Source organism: Rhea americana, unplaced genomic scaffold (genome assembly GCF_003343005.1).
Source record: "Rhea americana isolate MKP2758 unplaced genomic scaffold, rheAme1 scaffold_159, whole genome shotgun sequence".
Lineage (NCBI taxonomy): Eukaryota > Metazoa > Chordata > Aves > Rheiformes > Rheidae > Rhea > Rhea americana.
This window is the reverse complement of record NW_028185694.1, coordinates 1,690,307-1,713,596: the sequence shown is the minus strand read 5'-3', so window position 1 is coordinate 1,713,596 and position 23,290 is coordinate 1,690,307. Positions and strand designations below refer to the sequence as shown.

General features: G+C 36.1%; 1 protein-coding gene across 2 annotated transcripts in view; it reads left to right on the top strand.

Moving 5' to 3' along the window:
• LPIN1 (lipin 1) overlaps positions 1 to 20,809 on the top strand; it is a 52,348-nt gene extending 31,539 nt beyond the window's left edge. For both annotated transcript variants that reach the window (XM_085299980.1, XM_085299979.1), the window contains 9 exons: positions 1,422 to 1,514; positions 2,912 to 2,985; positions 5,035 to 5,179; positions 6,721 to 6,869; positions 7,808 to 7,894; positions 10,861 to 11,013; positions 12,994 to 13,108; positions 16,277 to 16,380; positions 17,232 to 20,809. In XM_085299980.1, coding sequence (XP_085156106.1) covers positions 1,422 to 1,514; positions 2,912 to 2,985; positions 5,035 to 5,179; positions 6,721 to 6,869; positions 7,808 to 7,894; positions 10,861 to 11,013; positions 12,994 to 13,108; positions 16,277 to 16,380; positions 17,232 to 17,391 — 1,080 coding nt within the window. In that variant the 3' untranslated portion in view covers positions 17,392 to 20,809. The remainder of the gene's footprint in view (positions 1 to 1,421; positions 1,515 to 2,911; positions 2,986 to 5,034; positions 5,180 to 6,720; positions 6,870 to 7,807; positions 7,895 to 10,860; positions 11,014 to 12,993; positions 13,109 to 16,276; positions 16,381 to 17,231) is intronic.
• Positions 20,810 to 23,290: the final 2,481 nt, after the last annotated feature.

The window sequence follows — 23,290 nt, the reverse complement described above, 5'->3', positions numbered from 1 at the left end:
ATCAGAGGGCTGGAGCATCTGCCCTATGAGGAAAGGCTGTGAGAGCTGGGCCTCTTCAGCCTGGGGAAGAGAAGACTGAGGGGGGATCTTATCACTGTGTACAAGTACCTGAAGGGAGGGTGTCAAGGGGACGGGGACAAACTCTTTTCAGTTGTCCCGTGTGACAGGACAAGAGGCAATGGGCAGAAACTGAAGCACAGGAAGTTCTGCCTGAGCGTGAGGGGGAATTTCTTCCCTGTGAGAGTGACGGAGCACTGGGACAGGCACAGGTTGCCCAGAGAGGTTGTGGAGTCTCCTTGTCTGGAGATCTTCAAGGCCCACCTGGATGCAACCCTGTCTAACATGCTTTAGGTGACCCTGCTTGAGCAGGGAGTTCGGACTGAATGATCTCCAGAGGTCCCTTCCAACCTTACTGATTCTATAATTCTAAGATATTTTACTGTCTCATACATTAGCTGAACTCAACTTGCTCTTTCATAAGTGCTTAGCACATCTTGGATTCAGTTCTTTTTTAAATCACTGATCAATGCCATGATTTTATTACAGTGATTAGGTTTTCAGAGGAAAGCAATGTTAAATACTGGGAGGCTATCATCTCATAAAAACAGCTGCTAAGCAATTCTAGGGCATACCAGTTGCTGTTGCTACCTTTATGTAATATTTCTCATTTGTCCTTTGCTTGCTTTCTGAGCGAAAGTATTCAGCTTTCACTGTTACAATACATAAGGCTGCAGTCATTTTGAATGTTGAAAGAAAATTTTCTCTATTGAGATCCAGTATATATATAACCAATGAAAAGTAGCCAGGGCTAAAAAGCAGTCATAAAACTGCCAGTTGAATTCATGCCATCATACTTAACTCACACATTGGTAATTTCTTCGCTTCTCCCAAACTGATGATTAAATATGAACTTTTTCATATCATATCTTTATCATAAAATATGAACATTATTGTTAAGTGAGAGTTTATAGTTATTTTTAAATGAGAGTTACCATCTTGCGTGCTAGTTCGTAACTGTCCTGCATGAGAGCTCTTTATTAAAGTGATCTGCCTTTTATTTTTGTTTTATTTTATTTTTTTTTGATTTACACTAAGCAACTTCAACTTAAAGACTGTAGGTTCTCCATTCTAGACATCATACTAATACCTGTTTATGCTTTTTTCTTCTCTGATTTTTATCTTTTTTTCTTTTTCTTTTTAAAAATTCCATAAGTATTCATGCTTAAGTTACTTCAGGGCAGCTCTGGATACCATTAGATTTTGCTTTAGTAGAATTTATGGTCCACAGACAGTATGTTTCCTTTTATTCTATTTATCATGAGTTAAAATTGTGTGTTTGGCATTTTTTCATTTACATATATTAGGTTGTCCTTTGTTTTGGGGCGTTTTTTTTTTTTTATGTTACCATTCATTTATCACAGGCCACTGTGGAATCTATAATGAGAGATAAGATGCCCAAAAAAGGTGGAAGATGGTGGTTTTCATGGCGAGGGAGAAACAGCACTATTAAAGAGGTAAGTTTAAAGGCAGAGTTTCTTCCTGGGTGCAGTTGGAATGCTGGATACCTCCATATTCATCCCATGAGAGCTTTGCATCTGGGGTTAGCTCAATACGCACTGACTGAAGATACTAACATTAAAAGATGTATAAAGCAGGACCCAAGTCTGACTCCTGTTGACTTCAGAAAGCCTTGATTAAATCCTTATCTGAAATATTTGACTGCAATATTTTGATTCTACATTTCTGTTCACTACAGAGACTTGAGACAGTGTTATCTAATGGGTTATATCTGTGTCTGGGACCTAGAACTGAAGAGTTGTGCCACTAATTTGATGTCCGATGCCTGCCTTTCTACAGCTTTCTTTTGACAGTTGAAAAACAGACATTTATGACTAGAGTGAGCTATAAAATTCAGAAAAACCTAAGACAGAAAAATGAATATATATTAGTTTGAACATTCTTTTGAATTTCTTTTCTGGGCATTAAAAGTTTGTGGTAACAGATTAAAACCATGGGTGAACATGAAAGCACAGTGGGGGGGAAAAAGCAAAATTTTATATGAAGTATTGATCTTTTGACTAGACATATTTAAAGTTGGCTAATAAAATCTCTCCATAGTAATTTATAGTAATGGAGCATTAAAACTTGAGGGGAGAAGATGACTTCAAATACACTTTAATGGTTATGTTTCTGTAGATGAACTTTTCAGGTTTGCATGAAAAAACATTATAATTATCTGCAGGTATGAGCTTCAGAACATGAAATGTTAATTTTTACAATCTATTGAACTTTTTAGAACTTCTTTGAGTGAAATTATTTGCTTATATATTAGTTGTGACAGCTCAGTGGACAAAGGAAGGTGTTACTGTCATTCATTTTTCTCCAAATCATTCTGTTTCTAAAGTATTTCTCATGTGGGATGAAATTTATCAGACCTTAGCATCTATTCAAGGTAAAAGCAGTTTAGAGAGTTTTATTGGATTAAATATTTTAGTGATTCCTTGGAATATAATTCTAAAATTTTGTAGAATCATACTTTGCTTTTTTGAGTGAAATCTAGTTATTTGTGGTGCGTGAGCTGAGGTAGCTATGGGATTGATCCCAGAATGTCAACAGTGCTAGCCAGGTGAAATCTGATATTTCTGTACCTTTTCCATGCAAAACCGAATCTTAATTCTTCCTCTGAGTTTTATACGTGCAGCTTTTTAGTTCTTTGTACAGCCTTATTTCTTAACAAAATCACAAACTTTTTCTATGAGCAAAAAAAGAAAAATCTCGCTTGTTTTTTTGTGTATGTGGTTGATTTTACAAACTCCGTACTCACAGAATTTTCTTCTCAAATGTTTTTCCTAAACCTTTTACTCTTTGCCCAACAGAAGAGTTGCAGCATCTCATACTTGTATTTTTACAGGAAACAAAGCCAGAGCAAGGTATGAGTGGGAGTGGACTAACAGGAAAAGACTCTTCGCAGATGACAGCAAACAGGTACCCAAAATACTACTTGTACCTGAAGTGAACAGGAATTACTTTTTAAGAAGGAGAGCGAGCAACATTTGAACAAAGGAACACTGTAGCAATGAAATCTGTTCAATTTGCTATTCATTTCACCAAATAAGTTCAGATAGGAAGACTCCAGCCATAGCAAGAAACACTTGCAAGTGTTCTCTAGCATTTCCAGCTTACAGTTTGGCTGGCAGCTCTGTGACAAGTATTCCAGCCTCCAGTATTGAGCAGATATTCCAGCCCCTTGAAAACAAAGAATAATGGGAACAGTTCTCTGAAATTTTCCATATCTTTCTGAGTTCCATGAGACCATCATAAATGATCCAGGTTGTTCTATCTTCCCTGTTGCTAAAATTTCTGATTTAAGCATCTTCGTGGCCTGACATCTTAATTTTTTTCCTGCATATCCGAGAACTTCAGGGGCCTAGGACTTACCAGGGCTTTTTTACTGGCAGTAGGCAGGAAAAAGTCATGGTTTCTAATATTTCTTTCAATGAATGCAAGAGTCTTTTGCTTTATGTGCTCTAAGAGAATAAACTGTATGACCAGAATCTCCCCTGTAGGAGGGTTTAATAAGATGATCCCCAGAAGCTCTGGAGGGATGAGTTAGCCAGGGACAACTCTCTGGTCTTGCCTCTCTTGCTGCAAAGACAGCCCACATCTGTGTTGTCTATGCTTACAGCTGAAGAGGGCCAAAGGACCCAGATTCAAATATGCTTTATGCTGATGAAGTTAAGTTGTTATTGAAACAAAAAGGAAGAAGAGATGCTATTTTTACATTAGTTCTCATTCTTCCTGGAGGTAAGCAGTTGCAGTCCAGGAGAATTTGCTGGAATGAAAATTCCCTGTTTTGTAGGAGACCAGCTGTTGCCTCAGTTGCCTCTATTTTCTGAATTTGTGAGATCTACAAAATGAATCAAAAAGATTTATTTTTTTTTTAATGATGACAGATGGCATTTACGTCTGTTGTTTCTTACATGGTTGTTTAAAGATAAGCTTTGAAGTGGAGTTAGACTTAAAGCAGGCTAGATGCTGAAATCAGCATTCGTTGTTTAAATTTTAATTGACCTTTAGAAATCTAGTATTAAGAATTTATTGCTTATAAGCACAGTGAGGTGACTGAAATGCTGAGTAGCACTTTTGAGATGTGATGTTACAAAGGATTACAAAAATGGAGTTTTAAATGTTGCTAATTATGAGAAGTGGTATCTTGATGTTGAGTCAAGACTTACTAACACCAAACATAACCCAGCTGTGGTAGAAATAAGAGGCCAAATGGTGATTGTTTTAAAGATGAGATCTGTAGGATCTTAAAGGATATTTTAGCTGCCATCTGAAGTGATAGTTTTGTTTATTGTAGGAATACTTTCTGAAGAAAATATTCTTAAAATTCTGAAAAATATTTTAATATTGTATATTTAAAAAGACATAGTGTAAAGCAACTTATTTATGGCTTTTCGTTGTCACAACCTGAATAAGGTAATCCTACAAAGTATATTGGAAAAGAATAATCCAATGAATAAAAATTGTTCACTGAAAGAGAAGAAGAGGAGGGAGTTATTTTCTGTAATAAAATTACCATCACCATAGTTTTTTTTTTTTTTTTTTTTAATTAATTGCTAAATTGTATGGAAAAAAAGCCAATATAACAAAACCCCATTTTTCATCTGAGAATTGAGTGATTTTTTTTTGTAGTTATGATATCTAACAGGTATTTCTTAACATCTATGAGATTTTTTATGAGTCAACATGGCATATTAATTTACATCTGTTAAGTTAAAGTGATGAGAAATAGTGTATAGACAACTGAATGACTAGGAGAATCCAAGTATGAATAATGGGAGCATGCATGAATGAAAATTCAGCACTTCATTGATATATTTACATCCAGGTTGTGAATGACTTTTTGAGAGAGTACTTAGGAGCAAAGAATCAATGACTTATTTGGTGATTCACTGTTAATGAATTTTTAATAGCTACTGAGATGCACATACTGAGATGGCATCGCTTTCTGTGTGTGCAATGTTGCAGAATAAAAGATGAATCTTCGTCAAGTGATGAAGACCCTAGAACTGCCAAACAAAACCTTGGGTCATTACAAACCAACTCCAGTCATCTTTCATTATTGTCTGGAATCAGTTACAAAAAAACCCTTCGACTCACTTCTGACCAGCTTGTGAGTTAATTTTACCTCCTTGTCATGAAATGCTATTTCTTATACAACAAGAACCCTGCTGTTATTCAGGTTTGCAAGGCTTAATTAGCCCTTACTGCTTGAATTTAATCATGTATTTCATTAYATTTTCAAAAAATGTTTTCCTTCTCTTTTCAGTATTAAGCATGAATGTTGTACCTTGCAGTAATTGTTGGGTTTCAGAGATTAGGGGACATGGGATACCACTTAGATAAATATCAAAATAAAATTCCAAAGTCTATATTCTGTGAAGTGACTAAGTGCACTGGAACCACATCCTTGCCATGTATAATGTGCGTATTTGTGTAGATGTCAACCCACAGGTCTATATTTTTTCCTTTTCCTTCTCTGTTAGGCAGAAGGCATGTTTTACACAAACACAGTCGTCTTTTAGTAGCTTCTGAAAGAGCTGTTTGTGGATTTACTCTGAGGGCAGGCTATTAATTTCTTGGGAGCCAAATCTCTCTTTCTGTGACAGAGGTGTTTTGACTATGGGTGACAAAACTTGCTGTTCTGTGTTCAGTAGGTTCCTATTTGATTTGGGAAAATTGGCTACTTTAGAGGAATCCTTTTTGTATTCTTATCTACAGCCAATTAATTTTATAAAGGAAACACATACAAGGAATACAGCATTAGGCAACCCATCACACACTAGCTCAAGAGTTTGTAAGAAATGTGGAATTTGTTGCAAGAGACAGATGGGATTTGTTTGCTATTGTCTGTAGCAAATGGAAAGCAAGGGTTACATGAACATATTGATACTTTTCAGATTCGGAAAATTTACAGGACTTAGTTGAAGCCAAAACTACTTTTAGATTGATTTCTTGAGGAAATACTCTGAGAGATTCACAAGTTACCAGTCAGTTGTTCTGCATTCACACCACTATTAACCCACTGACTAATTGCAGTGAAATATTATGGAGGAAATGGAGACACTTACAGTATTAAACTCCTGCAACTATTGTGAAAATGAATGGGTCCACAAGTAGACACATGTTGCTAGTGTCTTGCCCAGCAAGTAACTAAGTGATGCAGGAGGCAGTGGAAGGGAAGGGCAGGGAAGTAGGTGAGTTAAGGAAACTTGGTGAGGACTAGAGGGAGATGGGTTATTATAGAAAAAAGTGCAGTACCATAGAACACAGATCCATATATAAGCACTCTTCATTGGTTTCACTGTTCATGGAACTTTTTGTAAACCATTTTTCTTTCTCTCCTCCATATCTACATATAGATGGAGGAAAAAAAAACATAGATAGTCTGTTGTCCACAGTTCATTGTTTATGTGAATTTTTCAGGATTGTTTTTTTCATATATATTACTGAAAAACAAGATTTTTTTGTTGTGTTCTGCTCTATAAAGATGCATCACATGGGGCAAACCTCTGCTACCATTTAGACAATAGCTCTGCTGAAAGCAGTAATATTCAGTATGATGAAAGCAATGATCACCTGTGCCTTTGTGTTTGTACTATGTCCATTTTGCATGCTCAGTTTGTTGATTATCTTGCTGGTAATGTCTTGCAGAAAAACTTAAAGCTGAAGAATGGCCCCAATGATGTGACCTTTAGTGTTACAACACAGTATCAAGGCACTTGCCGCTGCGAGGGTACCATTTACCTGTGGAACTGGGATGATAAAGTTATTATTTCTGACATTGATGGAACAATCACACGGTGAGTTCATGACAGGGAGAAGCTTTATCTGCAAGCACAAGTTGTCCTTTGGACTAAAGCAGAAAGAATAATTAACAGGGAATTAAGGCAAAGAATGATCTCATTCCAAGCGTGTGTGTGTTTTTTTTTTTTTTTTTTTTTTTTTTTTTTTTTTTTTTTTTTTTTTTTTTTTTGACTGGATTCTTAATTTCATAAAGACACATACAATATGGGCCTGTTACTTGTCACTACTGTTTTCTTGTATTATATTTATGGTAGTGTTGGAGGACTTTCCAGAAAATCATAAACTCTTTGCCACATTGCCTTTAAGAGACATTACTGAGCAGTCCAGTGGGAGGCATTATTATTTAGAAGATAAGGTACTAAGTTCAATGTCAGGATTACTATTTGATAGAGTATTTCAAATCAGTATTTAAGGTCAAAAAAGGTGATTCTGGAGTGATCAAAATGGTTCAGTTGTTGGATGATTATTTGCATTATGGAAAATGTTTGAAACAGAGAAACACTTTTAAAAAAAAAAGTGTAAAAATTTGCTTTTGACCTTTTAAAATGAAATGCTTGTTTCAAAATCCATTTGTTTCAAAATCAAACTTAGCTATAACTAATTTCCAAGACCAATTTTGTGTGGATTAAAATACTTGAATTAAACTGAAACTGTTTTTTTGAACTAACACAAATTAATTCCCCACCCATACACAGTTACTTCAGGAAAGCAAGGAGTGGACTACTCTTTCGTGTGCTGCTGAGCTGACTGGACAGTTGTTGGATCTCTTTATCTTATAGTACTTCTGCAAATTCATCTTAGGTGACTGCCCAATCTTTTTTCTCTTAAGATGCAAGACATTCAGGGTGTGGCTTTCTTGCTGTATATTTGCATAATGCTTAGTCAAATGAGATTTTTTTTCAGTTAATTTTTATTGTTTTTTTTGTTTATTCAGGTCAGATACTTTAGGCCATATTCTGCCTACTCTTGGCAAAGACTGGACACACCAAGGGATTGCAAAGTTGTACCATAAAGTGAGCCAGTGAGTATTTAGTAAATCATGTGTCTGTGACCCTGTGTGTGTTTATTCATTTGCACATAAAAATTAAAATTTGTAGACTTCTCTTAACCTATAAAGCTGACTATTTCATCACTATTTCATCACTTCAGTGATGTTTACACAGTGTGGACGTCTGCTCTGAGGTATCCAGAACAAAAGCTATTTTGTAGTATCAAGAGCAAATGCTCCCAGCTAATGAGTAGCGATTGTTATCCCAACCATCCCAAACAGATAGTTTAGTTCTGAGAACTCTGAGTTGAATGGGTTTTGTCACTTCAGTGAAAAGAACTAACTTCTTTGCAAACTCAGAGTTGCATTTTGCAGATTAATCATGTTGCTAATATATGTTCCCATCTCTCCTTATGGAGGATGTCATGAAATGAGTAAGGACTGTTCAGTCTAGGGGGTGATTGTGGGCAGGATTCTTCTTGCTAGATGTTACTTGTCTAGAAGTTAGTGGTCTAATCTAGGCTAGTTGCCTAGGTTGATGCAGTGGTGAGTGTAGAGAGACACAGGCATCTTCATCAGTCGTGCAAGGGCGCATGGGAAGAATCAGCTTGGGGCAAGTTCCTTCCCTTTCTGCTGAGTAGAAAGGGAGTCCAGAGAAATGGCTTGGACTTAAACTATCTAAACACTAAGCTTCTAAAGCATACTCTCACCCTTAAAGCAGCAATATCTTATTTTTGAACAGAAATGGACCCCTTTTAGATACTCATTGCTTATAGACATATATTTTTGTTTGTTGTATAAATAATGATAAACTTCCAAGACAGGCATGATGGTCTTTGTTACTGGTTGTACAGTTTCTGATATTTCCTTGTATATATTTTTGTTGTTATTCCATTATTAAATTGCAAATTTATGCAGATTCAATCTTAAAATATTTTTGTGGTGCTGGTTAATTTCTAGAGCAGGTGTTGAGTAAACATTGCTTGAAATGCAATTTAAAAGCATCAAAAATCAATGAGACACATGCTGTGAAAAGCCCATGGGCTTGTGTTACATGAAAAAATCAACTACTGAGCTATAGCTACCTAGCTCACACTGATCTGCACTAGTGTCTGTTGGTACACAGAAATAAATACTTTCTGTGCAATGGTGGGTGAAGGGATCTAGATTCATCACACTTACTTATTACTTGTATACCTGATATGAGCAGTAGAGAAAGGTAGGCACCTTCAAAAAAATGATTTGATATGCCTGAGACCTAATGGTGATTTGAAATAACTATTTTTCTCCATTGGCTATTGAGGAAATGTTCAACAACAGTAGAACAGCAGAGCTTTAGGTCAGTTAATTTCATTAGCCTGGAGAGAATCCTAGAATGACATAGTACAAGATATTCCAAAAAAACCATGAGATGCTTTCTCTGATGTATATGAGCAGGAGAAGAAACAGGCTGTACTAACGTATGTGGGGTGTTGGTGTGGGAATGCATCTATGTGAGTAAGGCTAGTGTTAAGAGTGCAGATGCATTGCTGGTTTTCCAGAGAGATTGTGCAATGTAGTCAAGCCGTTGTGTGCACTGGCAGATCGAAGGCTGAGAGTATGGTGAACAATTGGGAGGTGGGAAGGAAGTGAGAAAAATAAATTGATACCAGGATAGAGTTGGATGAAATATCCATTGTATTCTGATGTTTAGGTATTTAAATTTAAACTTCTACAAAAAGCACACCTGGTTGTTCTCCAGTTATTCAGGTTGATACTTCTGCCCTCTGCCGAGAAACTGTTTTCCTTTATTTCATTAAATTTAGCGATTCTTAAATTACCTTAAATGTTTGAAAAGCCTCTGGTACACATCACAACTCTCTTCTTAGTTAATCTAATTTGTTCTATGCACTAGGGTTTTGCTAAGATTGGTTTATTGCTTTTTGTTTGACATGAATGGTAAATTATAAATTATGGATGATGGAATCTAAATTATGCTAGAGACACTGTTCCAAGCTTTTACTCTGTATAGGTGTAAGTAATTATAAAAAAGGGCAGGACAACCTGGGAATTCACATACTGAGCAGTATTTAGTTCTGTTTTTAACCCCTACGTTATATTTCGTGAAATTGTTCATTAATCTTTTTTTAATTGCAGTTGCTATTTCTTTGCCTGCCAGCATTGTCAATTGTTGGAACTTTGTGACCATAAACACAGGGGAAAAAAGATTTGAGTCATGTTGTTATTTGAATTACTGAGTTAATTATGTAGCAGCTACATGTTATAGCAGAATTCCATGTAAATATGTAATAGTTAGATTTAATGACCATGAATACAGTCAGTACTGTATTCCTTTATTTCATTAACAATTTCTTTATAGGACTTGCAAAATAAATTGCTATTGATTACTAAATAAAAAAAATTACTAAGTTGAACTGACATCATCAGACTCTGTGGAGAGAACCAAGATACCTGAAAGAGGGTAACCTGTGACTTCTACTGAAACTTATATTTTAGCTTGAAGTCAAGAATTACTTCTAATACTATGTTTTGAAGTTCAGATTGCTCACATCTGAAGGAACATGTTGCACGTAAACTAATCTTTTTCTGCAGAGACCCAAAAAGCAAGAATACAGCACTGTTAATACAGCAAAGATTAATACACCATTGTTTGTTTTATGGCAAGTGTTTTCCTCTTACAAGATACAATTTCAGTTAATTATAAGGCGTGTGATCCCAACATATAGAGGCAGCTTGATTACCATAGTCGTGGAAAGACCAAAGATAAATGAATCCTCTTTTGGTGCAAATCAGTAACATCAGTGGGGATAGAYATATTTTGATTACCCAGGGTTCTGGCATTAATATTTTTATTTCTTTTTAATAAATCTAGGTTAAACATAAGTTTGTTTAACACTCATGATTGATTTGATTCATGTAGAAGTAAAACTCACAAAATTATTTAATATCAAAACACTTTATTTTTAAAATGATTTCTTTTTTTTTTTTCCAATTCACAGAAATGGATATAAGTTTTTGTACTGTTCAGCACGTGCTATTGGGATGGCAGACATGACCAGAGGGTACTTGCACTGGGTCAATGAACGAGGAACTGTGCTGCCTCAAGGGCCAGTGTTACTGAGTCCAAGCAGCCTATTCTCAGCTTTTCACAGGTATTGTAATGTTACTTTACGCAGAAAGAAAAGAGGTTGGTGAAGATTAAAGTCTCAGCTTTTTTCTGAGTGCTAGAAATCATTCATAATGTTTTTTTTCTTAGTATTGGAGCGAAATTTAGTTAAGAGGAAATTTGGTTAGAGAAAGACCAAAATCTAACAGACAGAGTCACATTGCTTATTTGATCTTTTGGACAGGCCTTACATCTAAGTTCACTGTTTAGCCCTAGGTATTGCTTGTTGACTTCATCACAGTGGTTTTTTTTCTTGTTAATATTTACTTGTGGTAAAAAAGTGAGCAATTAGTAGCAACTGTTGTGTCTTGACTTGTAAGGTATTCTAATTTGCATAAATATTTTTTATGGAAGAATATTACCTGGTGGGTTTTGAAGAAAGTCATGAGAAAATGAAATGAATTTCTATGCTCTTGACTACATTGTGGAAATCTGTGTTGGTGGTTTGTTCTGTAATAGGTGTTGATGTGTAATAGGTGAATCGTCATAGCACAGATCATGAATATCGTATTTTCTTCCTAATTCAGTGAAGCTTGTCAAGCAACTGCTGAAAATATTGTATGCTGTTAAAAGGTGCTGTGACAGGATTTATTTCATTAGAATTTTTTATGAAAAGTTGTTCAGATGTTCTCCTGATTGAGTAACATGCTGCAGACTGTCTTACCAGTTGTGTTCTAAGTATAAGAGACCTTGGAGTTCTCAGTTCTCAGACTGATTAAATTATAGATGCAATGAACGAGTAGCTACTGTTATATTACTTGTATGCAGAAATATATTTAAAGTGATACCCATTTTGGTATCATTTAGGCTAAAGGATATTCATCTTTCAGTATATACTATTTTAACTACTGTGATGTAGTTGATGTAGATGGAGATAGTAGATGGCATTAATGTGTTGTTATATGGTGTTATGTTGTATGTTACATAACACCAATAACATTGGTGCTATGTTGTATGTTACATAACACCAATAACATTGGTGCTAAGGAGTTTTATTTCTGATTTTCGGTAACAGCAAGAAATAGCTTGATTGTTTCCCTAGATATAATTATGGGGTTTTAAGAGCTCTGAGATCAGGTGTATGTGAACTAGGGAAAGGTTGTTTTATACCTCTTTTGCATGTTCTCAAACTTTGCTTCATATACAGAGCTGCTGTGCCAAAGGGCTGTATTATTCCTGTGAGGCTTCTTTACTGTTCACACGTTGCTTGGCGTGTGTGCCAGGGCTAGGATCCCAGGTGGGATTCTGAGCTGCTTCAGTGCTTTTATGTCGTGCTGGTGTCTTCCCATGATATGGGAAATCCAGGATCTACCACCTGTTCAGCCTGCTTGCCAAGAGAAGTGATTGTGAGAAGGCTTTTGCCTAGATACGAGAACTCCGGCATTCATTAATGAATTCTCTATTCTGAAATGAGTAATTAAAAAGGAATAGAGAATTTCTTTATTCCTTAACTTCTTCTAGTTAGCCGTGATGAATGACCCTGACCGTAGACATATCTTAACAGGCTGAGATGCTTCTAGCGCATACGGTAATTGCAGTCCTTTATTTTTTCCTTAAATAAATAAATAACAAAAGCTATATACAAAAAAAGCTAAAATAATCTGTGAATCATTCATCAGTTCTCAAGAAGCAGTTTATTTAATGACAATGTATTTCTCATAAGCTCTTATTTAGCAGCTACTCCTTGTAATCAACTGTCCTTGCTCAGTAGCCATCTTTACCTTTAGATTTCAGTAGAAGTCGTTTTGTTTCAGAGGTTTATTTACTATGTACTTTTACATAAGCTTGGGAATGTTACTTTGTTTCCAAAAGCACTTTTACTTCCAAATGAAGATTTACTGGAAGAAGGGTGTGAGACTAATAGGAAAATCCACATAAGTGAAAAATGGCGAGTAAAGAAAATAAAATGGATTATGCTGTATTTCATATGCAGTTACTTAACATTATTTTTTTTTCACCATTTCAGGGAGGTGATAGAAAAGAAGCCAGAAAAATTTAAAGTTCAGTGTTTGACAGACATCAAAAACTTGTTTTATCCTAACACTGAACCCTTTTATGCTGCTTTTGGAAACAGACCTGCCGTAAGTAATAACTAAAATGGAGTGGAAAGGTTGCTGTTATTTCATGGTTCCATTACATTAGAGCCTGGAAGTCTTAAATGGGAGTTAGACTTGCATTTTTTTTTAATTTTTTTTAGGGCTTTCTCAAAGATCTCACGATTTAGGATGCAAGGAGGCAAACAGAGAAGGAATAGGAGACAAAATATAACATCTGCATAAGTCAGCAAATACTAGTTGAAACCCTAACTATATAAAAAAAAATCCCTGTGAAAACACTGATCTCAATCTGGTTCATAGTGCTATAGTCCCAGTGAGCTACCTGTGGACGAACACACAAAATCCTTCAGATGTGTGTCAGTGGGATGTAGACTTCAAACTCTAAGTACATTTAAAAGACCTACTGAAATCAAATGATTGTGCTTTGCGGGAATAGTTACAGATTCCTTGATACAGGGATGGAAACTCAGGTCTCCCTTACCCAGATGAGGGCTATAGAATTTGGCTATAGGCTTTCCTTAATCCTATCCTGACCCCAAAAATACTTAAAGGCATCCACAAAAGGAAACAGTCTAGTGAATGCATTGAGACTGCATCTAATCTAAGCAGAGGTAGGAACCCTGATATGTGATCTTCCCTCCTTTTAAATTGTTAATTAGCATGGTCCTGGTGATGGTTTTGGCATGTATCACCACCACTCTCCCAGACAATTCCAACCTCAACAATTCTGTGGTTCTGTAAATTCTTAGCTATGATTCAAGCGTTAGCTTGACAGGTATTTTGGATATAGCCATGGTGTGTTTTTGTGGAGGGGAGGAGTATAGAGTGTTAATAATACTGACAAGACAGTATCACTTTACTTCAAAGTCAGAGAAGGTAGATATTACCACAGGTGCCTAAGGAAGGGCAGAGGTTTGTCTCTATCTCTGAATGTCTTTGAAAGTATCTAGCGCTCAGTAGTTAGGAAACTTGCTTGTTTTTTCTAGATATTCACTGTTTTGTTAGACATCTAAGTTTAAAAGTTAACTAAATTAGACAGATGTACCCAATATTAGTGCCCAGGAGCCTCACAGAACTTTTGGTATTTCCTCCATTTCATTATTGGCAAGTAATATTTCCAGTAGAAACTCATGTGTCATATGTGTAACTCGTGTCATTTGTAATGTGCAACATAGTGATGTCAGTGTGTTTATTATGGCTAGGGATCATTGACATGCAACTTGGATGAATCCACCCTGTTTTGGAAGCTAAACCAGTTTAATAGCCTGCTCATTTTCTGGCCATGCCATTGGACCTTAAAAGAAAGGTCCTTGACTCTTCTTATTTCTTAGTATTTCTTAATTTGAGAAATAGTTCTCTAGTTAATTACCTCTTGCTTTTTCTCTAGTTGGTAGAGAGAGAAATAGACTCTTCTGCAGAATGCCAGCTGTCCACCTTTCTCCACTAACTACAGAAGAATTAAAGGCTCTTAACTGAATTGCCTGCAATAGGGCTGAAATTCATTCCACATAACTGCTTTGTGCTCTGGCAGCTCAGATACGTTCAATAGCTGAAACRTTGATAGCTGGGGGAAATTACCGCCATAAATATGGACACTGGACATTATCAGCGTGAATGTGGATGCAGGAGATTGAGAGTTCTAGATGCCTAAATATTGGACGTGGGGCCTGGTGTGATATTTTGGCATTTGAAACAACAGATGTTGTGGCTACACTTAAGAGGATTTAGCATGTCTTTCAATTGGGAATTCGTTTCTACAGTTGTCATCTATTTTTGTTAAGGTTGCTGACATTTGTGAGCAGTGATAATTTTCTGCCAGCTTCATATCATAGCAAATGATATAATTTAAAAGCGGTGTATCAGTGAGGACGGGGAGAATGTCCAAATAATATATATATTTGATCTGCTATATCATACACATTAATTTCTGTGATCAAGCTACCTTCAGACATATGGTACTGAAATGACTTTGTGGTTTCATATTATAGACAGTGTCTACCTCTATCTCCAGTTTTTGAACCTCATCATTGTCATGTATGTTTCAATAAAAATTCAAAGTAAATCAGTAAGCTAATTAAATGGTTCTAAATTAATTATTTTTAACTCCCTTGATCTCTTTTTCAGTATAGTCTGCAGATGCACCACTATGTCCATGAGCATCAGGATCATGTGTTTTCAATTTTCTGTAGTATTTTTTCAGAATATACTCTGAAATTTCAGTACTCATGGACATTCCAGGCACAGATAGTGCATGGACTGCCAGGACACTGAGTTCCTGAAGTGACTGCTGTTCACTTCTGTATAGTTGTTATTTCAGTTTTCTGGAACAGTCTTTACAATAGAGATTAAAATATTTTTCATACCTTCTTTAATATTCCATCTTTCACTGCTTGAACCTTTAAAACCATATCTGATAGTTTAATTAGTAAAATGGAAACTTGCTTCTGATCAAATTCTTTTGGGGATATTTTCATCTTTGTTTTTGTCAGGCTTTTCTTCAGAACCGTACAAAAGTTGTACATTACATTCCTCAACAATTTATATTTCTTATAAGACATTCTTAGTTTTTACTTCTAACTGTACTCCATATAATACTCCCTATTGTTTTGTCTGTGTACTCTGACATGTAGTCAATCTATGGGTATGTTACTAACTCAAACTAAGAGATGTTTGCAGGAGTATTAATGTAGGCACAGTTGGAATGACCTCCTTTTGTGACCATGTTCTTACAAGCTAATCACTGTTTTAGGGGTCAGTTATGTATTAACCACTGTACAGTGTTACAAGATACTCAGTACAATACTCTCAGGAAAACAAATATTCTCTGAAAGAAAAAAGAAAGTACAATTACCTTACCACCCAAATATCATTAGCTTTTCTTTTTATCAAATGTTATTTTTGTGTCAAGGGAAATTATTGAAAAAATGAAACAAAACATGATTTCAATCAATAGATTAAATTAAAGTAGCAGATTCAAAACCTAGCCGCAAGCGTTTTCTATCAGAATTCTGTTAGGCTGAGTTCAAGTTTATAATACTCTAGGATAATTTCAGATGCACAATACTTATATAAATTTAATACCAGTACTGTGAAAGTATGTTCTTCTGTATAGTGTGTTGAAGCAAGAATAAAAGCTACCATGCAAAGGCAGAATCATGATTTTTTTTTTTTCCCCGTCCCACTTCTGTTCAGGATGTTTATTCATACAAACAGGTGGGAGTTTCTTTAAACAGAATATTTACGGTTAACCCCAAAGGAGAACTTATACAGGAGCATGCAAAGACAAACATTTCTTCGTAAGTAATCTTTTATCCCTATTATCTTGTATGCTAAATTCATTTCCTGTTATAATTTCTGATGCAATTTGCCCAAGGATGACTATGATTTTCCCTAATGAAAGTTTCTTTAGAGTATTTCGAATAAAATATAAAAAACTTAAAATCATATATCAACTTTCCACTTCTTTTCAGTTGAATTGAAGAACTTGTTTAAAAAAAGAACTTTAATATTTAGTTTAAAGATATTCCATCTACTTTAATCACGTAAAGGAATAATCTCTGTATAATTTAGTCTGTTTAAAAATGAGATAAGTAAGTTTCCTGAAGTCATTTGCATTTTCATGGCCTTTAAACATATGCTTTTCAAAATTTCCCTTTCCTGGAGCTCCAATATAGAGGAGTCAGAAAACAAAATCTGAAGATAAAACAGGGCTTCCAACAAGACACTTAGACATTGTAGCACCTAACACTGAAGGGAAACTGCTTTTAGTAAGGTTAATACTGCACTCCATGAAAGGGAAGGTATAGGTCCATAAAATATGAATACTCAATTGAGCAGGGAGCTGCTTGAGCAAATTTAGACAGAAATAGAGAAGCAAAATGTGAGGCCTGGATATTTTAGTGGCTGATCTGGGCAGAAAATGTTTCTTATTAGGCAAGTATCTTCTTTGCTTAGAATGAAATGATTTCTGATTATCTGTATTGTAAATCCTCTCTGGAAGATAGGCACTGAAATCAAGGTTCATTTCATTCATAAGGAGGATGACTTGTCCTTTTAAGAGTAGCCATGTCTTGGTGGTTGGGGGCTCATCTTGATTCAAAGTAAGAAGATTTGAAATGATCTAGAATCCTTTTTATTTATTTTTCAGTTATGTCAGACTATGCGAAGTGGTTGATCACATTTTCCCTTTGCTRAAAAGAAGCCATTCTTCAGACTTCCCTTGTTCTGATACCTTCAGTCAGTTTACCTACTGGAGAGAACCTCTACCACCTTTTGAAACTCAGGATGTACATCCAGTCTCATCTTAATTGCATCTCCAAATTCTTGGCTTCGGTTCAAAGAATGAATTGAATTGTACTGAAAGTACATCACTTGGCTTTGCAGTTGACAGTTCAGCTGGAATCTGTGATGTTGTGAGCATTGTATTCATTTGCTGTGAGCAAACTTAGAAATACTTTTTCATACTAGAAGTCACGTTTCCAGATGACAAGGGTGAGTGTTACTAGGAATGGGATTTTGATTCCTAGCTGTTCACCTAATTGCCCAGATTGTGCCATACGTTTTCATTACCTAAGGTCAAATACAAGTGTAGTGATGTTGGAGCTGCAGTTAAGCATGCCATAAGGATTTGTCGTAAAGTGATCCTGTGTCTTTTCTGCATCAGAGAAGTCTTCCTCATCTCATTAGAACCCCCTGCTAGCAAGGGAGCTGAAGGCRCTGACCATTCCTAACATCATTTGGCAACATGGGCAGAAGTTGCAATCCATGTAAAGTCAAAATTCCTTTCTCTGAAAGATCATATGATTCTTCCTCTTCACCTCTTTTCTTGACCAACAGATATTTTTGTAAGGGTTAGATAGTGGTCACATCCTCAACTATTGTAAATCAATGTAGCCATCAAAGCCAATGGAATTGTTTTGATTTATTCCAGCTTGTTATTTTCACATGATAACATTTTTCTGAGGAAAGAAATAATGCAGAATCTAAACGGAAAGCAAATGAAATTAGATGGCCAGGTTCTGCCACCATCACTCTAATTGAGAAGTACCATGCTTCAAGAGGAGCTAAGYGTGAAAGTGAAAAATTCAAGTCGGTATGTAAAGTGCCCACATAGTCAATGGTTTGACTCCAGTGGTTTTCAGTAAAGTCACACACTGAATTTCCCAAATTTGAAGACCATTGCTGAGCTAAGAGCCTCGAGGGTTTTATCAGTGGAGCAGTTTTATCTGAAACATTATTTTGGGCTAAAATGTGAACTTTGATGCTGGTGAATGATGCATCTCAGGTTTTTTTACCATGTGGGATTTTTGAGTCTTTTATTATAAAGAATGGATGTTTTCAGTGTAATTTACTATCTTATGAGAAAATGAAATCTCCTCTATCACCTTCAGTCCTATCCCTGCAAGTTTTTCCTGTTTTTTCAGACACAAGCTGTAGATACTGTTTTTGCTACTTACTTTTTGACTGCCTTAAGATTTAACCATGTGTTAGAAGCAATACTGCAGATCAGCTGAAAATGTTTTCCAAATGGTCTGCCTTTTTGCAATGTAGTACTTTAAATTAAAATGTAGACATCAAGTAACCATATGCCARATGATCCTCAAATGTGCTTGTAGCTACAGAAGTGACTTTTTTTTCCTTTTAAAATATGTAAGTCTAATGGTTCTTTGAAAGACTGAAAATAGCATTGTGSGATTTCGTGTATGTTGTATTTCAGTACAGCTAAAACAGTGGTTCCCAGGCTGTAGTTTCTGCCTGGTCGTAATCTGTGAGGCAATGGTAGGTGTTTCACAGCTACTTTGTAGTGTTTTCAGTTAAGAGTTTAATAATAAGAAGGCAATGTGGTCCAGGAGAAACTTTTTAAGATGTGATTGTGGTCTGTTACCACCCAAAGTTTTGGAAACAGCTGCTCTGTGTCCACTTGCTCTATATCAATGAATTCTTGTTTTGCAAGCCAGAAGAGTGATAGCAATGAAATTAGGATGGCAATTCTAAAATAGAGATTTTCTAATTCTTAGTGATGCAGACTTTATCTGGAATGTCAGGAGGCCAGTAATGTCAGTTCAATCCTTTGTACAGCCACAGTGGGCAGTAGTGAGCCCAGCCCCAAGTTTTCCTTTTCAAGTGAACTTTACCAGTTTGGGTGAGGTGTATCCCGCTTTGGAGAAGTTGGAATTAGCAGACAAGCTCAAAGAGGAAGAAATGTGTGTTTAACAACCCAAGCTGAATATATTCTCTTGAAAGTTTAAAGAAAATGCAAAAACCTTACCTAYAGACTGAAGACATTTAATGTGAATTCTCTGAAAGACAGTCAGAGGGGATGTCAGGTTGCCAAACTGAATAGGCTGCATCTCTAAATATAGCCACACTTCCTTTGTAGGTATTTTTTAATACCCGTCATTAATGATTGAATTAATGAGTGAACACACTAACCACATCCTATCTTAATCTATTTATGGTAAAGGCCTATTTCAGTCCATTCATTTTGCAAAATAAAACCCAAACCAACCCTTTTCCCCAAGCATTTGCTAAGAGACTGCCAGTTTTGTTATCCTTCATATAAGTTAAGGTTTGTTTTCCTAAGTTACTGCACACTGCAGCTTCTGTCAGAAGAGGTTTCTGAAAGTTCTTCAGAACTTAAGCCTATGATGTATGTATTTATGACATAATAAACAGCAAATCCAGGGTTTGTTGTCACCATTAGTATTTCAGACCAAATAGTAGTGTAAATGAGTGGCCATTTTAATTCTGTCCAATTTCTACGCGTAGTGTAGCACTGGTATAGGTTGCCTAGAGACACTGTGAAATATCCATTGTGGAGTTTTTTAAGACTTGGCTAAACAAAGCTGTGACTGACTTGATCTAGAGTTGGTGATTGTCAGCTTCAAGCATGAAGTTGGACTACATGACCTCCAGGGGTCCCTTCTGACCAACATTTCTATGATTCTGTGAAATTGAATGCCTTACTTCAGACATACTGTATATCCCTTTGTATCTGAAGGTTTATAATTATATAAACAGATATTTGTTGATACAATATTTATCAAATTTGTTCACAGGAAAGACAGGTATGAAAATCAAAGTTTTGACTTGGCCTGCTAGAAACATTGGTTTGTTGTAAGTACACTTTCAAAAAAGAGAGTAAGACATTTTGATTCGGTGGCTGAGCATTTTTATGCAGTATATTTAGATTACTTTGTTAATTTGTAAAGAACAAAAATGGAATGGTTAAATTCCTACTCTTTCTGTGAAAGAAAAAACTAAACTTTGCTTTCAATGTAATGCTGGTTTCTGTTACAGAAAGAATATTTGGCTAACGTAGTATAAATATGCAGACACATTAAATAACTGTATGTTCTATTTATACAATACACAAACTAGAATATGCAGCAGTGAGGAGTGACTAATGTTTATTTTAATGAATCTGATGACCATACCACTCCAGTTGTGTCATGTGAGGRACAGAATACCATACTTGTTGCATTAGTTACATTGAAGATAAGATGTTATTACTATAATTTTGGGAAGGGAGGGAAAGAGGAGATTGAGTATTTTTATGTATAGGTATGAATTATTATTTCAAAGTCTATTTATATGCAGTATTTACCCTATAAATGTATGTGCTATTGCAATGATGAAAATCATTTTAACACCTCATTTTGATCTGCTGAATGCAAACAGGATAGAAATATATATTGTAATAAAGGCAAACAGATTAAAAAAAAACCTTCTGACTTTCTTTCCTTTTCTCTGTGCTTTTGATACTGGCAGAATACTTCTGCAGAACTGTTGAATTGCTGTGTTGTGTGACATTTGTGGGTTCACTTTTAATTGCTTGTCCCTTATCAGGGCTATCCAGTGTAACTTCCAGCGCTTGCAAATTTTTTGCCATTCAATTGGAGTTTGATACAGAGCCCCTTCAAACAGAGGGAGTTTGGTCTGTGATGTACTTGGGCTCTGACTGTGGGGGGTATCAGGACACCACTTTGAAATTGAGAGCAATCAGACAGAAGGTGGAGCAAATTGAACCAGTCGGGGATCTTACCTGATCACAGAGGGTTTTTTAATCTTCCTATTGTCTGCTTCGTGGTGTGACCAGAGAGAAGGTAGAGATTTGCTTTGAACCTGTGTTGTCTTTCACTGTAATGAGACCATATAACTATTTTTTTTTCGCATCAGTCATTGCTGCTAATGAGAGGCAAATAACACTTCTATGAGAATACAGAGATGCCTTTTGCTCCCTCTGCTGGGTTTGCTGAACAAACTGCAGCCTGAGTGATACTACCAAGCTGGTGTTGGTTGGTGTGAAGCTGAAGATGTTTGGGGTTGATAAGGCTACAGCAACTACAGTTCTATGTTAAAAATACAAGAGCTATATTTACGCAGGCTGCAGTGACTACTTCAGTCTGCTCTATTTTCTGTATGTCTCTGGCTTGTATAAACATTTACACTAGAGCTCTGGAGGCAAGCTTAGAAATGAAGGTGCTTTATTTAATTAAAAGTCAGAGAAATGATGCTTTTGCCTCAGCAAAACAGACTTTATAAGGACATATTCATTGCTCCTGGAATGTCGTATTAACACTAAAGGTATAAAAGTCTGAGGGGAAAAACTTTCCAAGGAGCTAAGCCCTTTAAATTATTTCTTAATGCCATAGAGAAGGCAGGAATCACTCCCAGAATACTACATTAATTGCTTCCTTTAAAATAAATAGTCTTAATTCAGTGTGCATCCCAGATGCCAGTAAGTACCATGTGATAGATTACTGCAAGAGGCAGAAGACGTTTCATGCTAGTGCTTAAAAATACAACTTTTAACTCTTTTATTAATGCTCAAAAAGGAGGAGGAGGCTGGATCTGGGGGATGGAGGGGAGGGTACCATTTTTCTTTTTTTCATGAATATCCGGAGACGTGCAGTTTTGAGGAAGCGCACTCAGTGCCACAAGCTAAGGTAGTCCTAACACGTATGCTTGGAGCAAAATCTAGCCCTTCATTTTCTTTCTGCAACGTGTTTGAGTTATGCATGGAAAGAACTGGTTGTGAATGAGTACCTGAGACACGAGAAATCATCTCTAAAGAAAACCGGGCAGTGGCACAAAGGCAGTACTGTTTCTGGATGTTTTTGAGAAGAGACRTTTTCAGCCATTGGGATGTGAGGGAGAAAAATAGAGGCAGAACAAAAAATGAGCTTTGTTATAGGAGGGAACTAGAGAAGGGGAACAAAAGCACAGTAATTCGTTTCTAGCAGGATAACTGATCTGTGGCTAGAAAAGCAGCTTCTTGTTTCCATCCTCATGCTGAACCTAGGTGGTACTGAGTCAGGCACTGAGCTCTGTCTTTGGTCTCATAAACAATCTTGACTGAAATCCCGCATGTCTGCACTGAACAGAAGAGGTGAGAAGTTCATTCTGTCTTCCTTTGCCAAACAGGAGAGAGTAACATTGACCAAAAGGAAATGTATTTTTAAGTGTCCAAGTAATATTGCGAACATCAAAACAAAGTTGCACTTACAGTTAAATTTTAAGTAAATACTGGGGCGTCTTTATTTTTTTTCATGGATTTGGGAAACAATGCTGTTACCTTGAGATATATACACCTCTATAATACATGCATGTATCATTTTAATAAAGCTTGCCTCAGAAAATAAAAACATATAATTTATCAGGACATTTAAGAATTTGCATAAGTCCCCACTCACTTCACTGAAATTCATACATATTCTTAAGCACTTTGCTGAATTAAGCCAACTAATGTCAAGAAATCAAGTTGTGTACTGGAGAGAGACAGTTTGCAAGCTAAAGAATTGATCTCACTTTTCTAATGGCTACTCTTGGACTGATTTTTAGCCTCTAGCAATGTCAGGTGTTCTGACTGCCGCCAGAAATCTATTTATTGATACAGGAAATCCATTTTGCCTTGCCTTGCTTTTAATGAGTTTTGCAAGCAAGTGGCCCCTTCCTGTGACTCATTCTGTGTTTTCTGAGCAGGAGATTGTGGTTTTAAGTTTCACATTGGAAAGTAACCACTGTGTCTGCTTTCCTTGTCTGCTGGAATCTCAACAAGAGGAATACATTTTGGAACAAAGAAATGTAAATGGAGTAGAACAGTTCACGTTTCTTTGCAAAATTGTATAAACATCCTTCTTTTCAGCACAGTTGAAAGACCAGTGCAAAGTGAAAGTAGGTCATGTTTTAAAATAACAGCTTTAT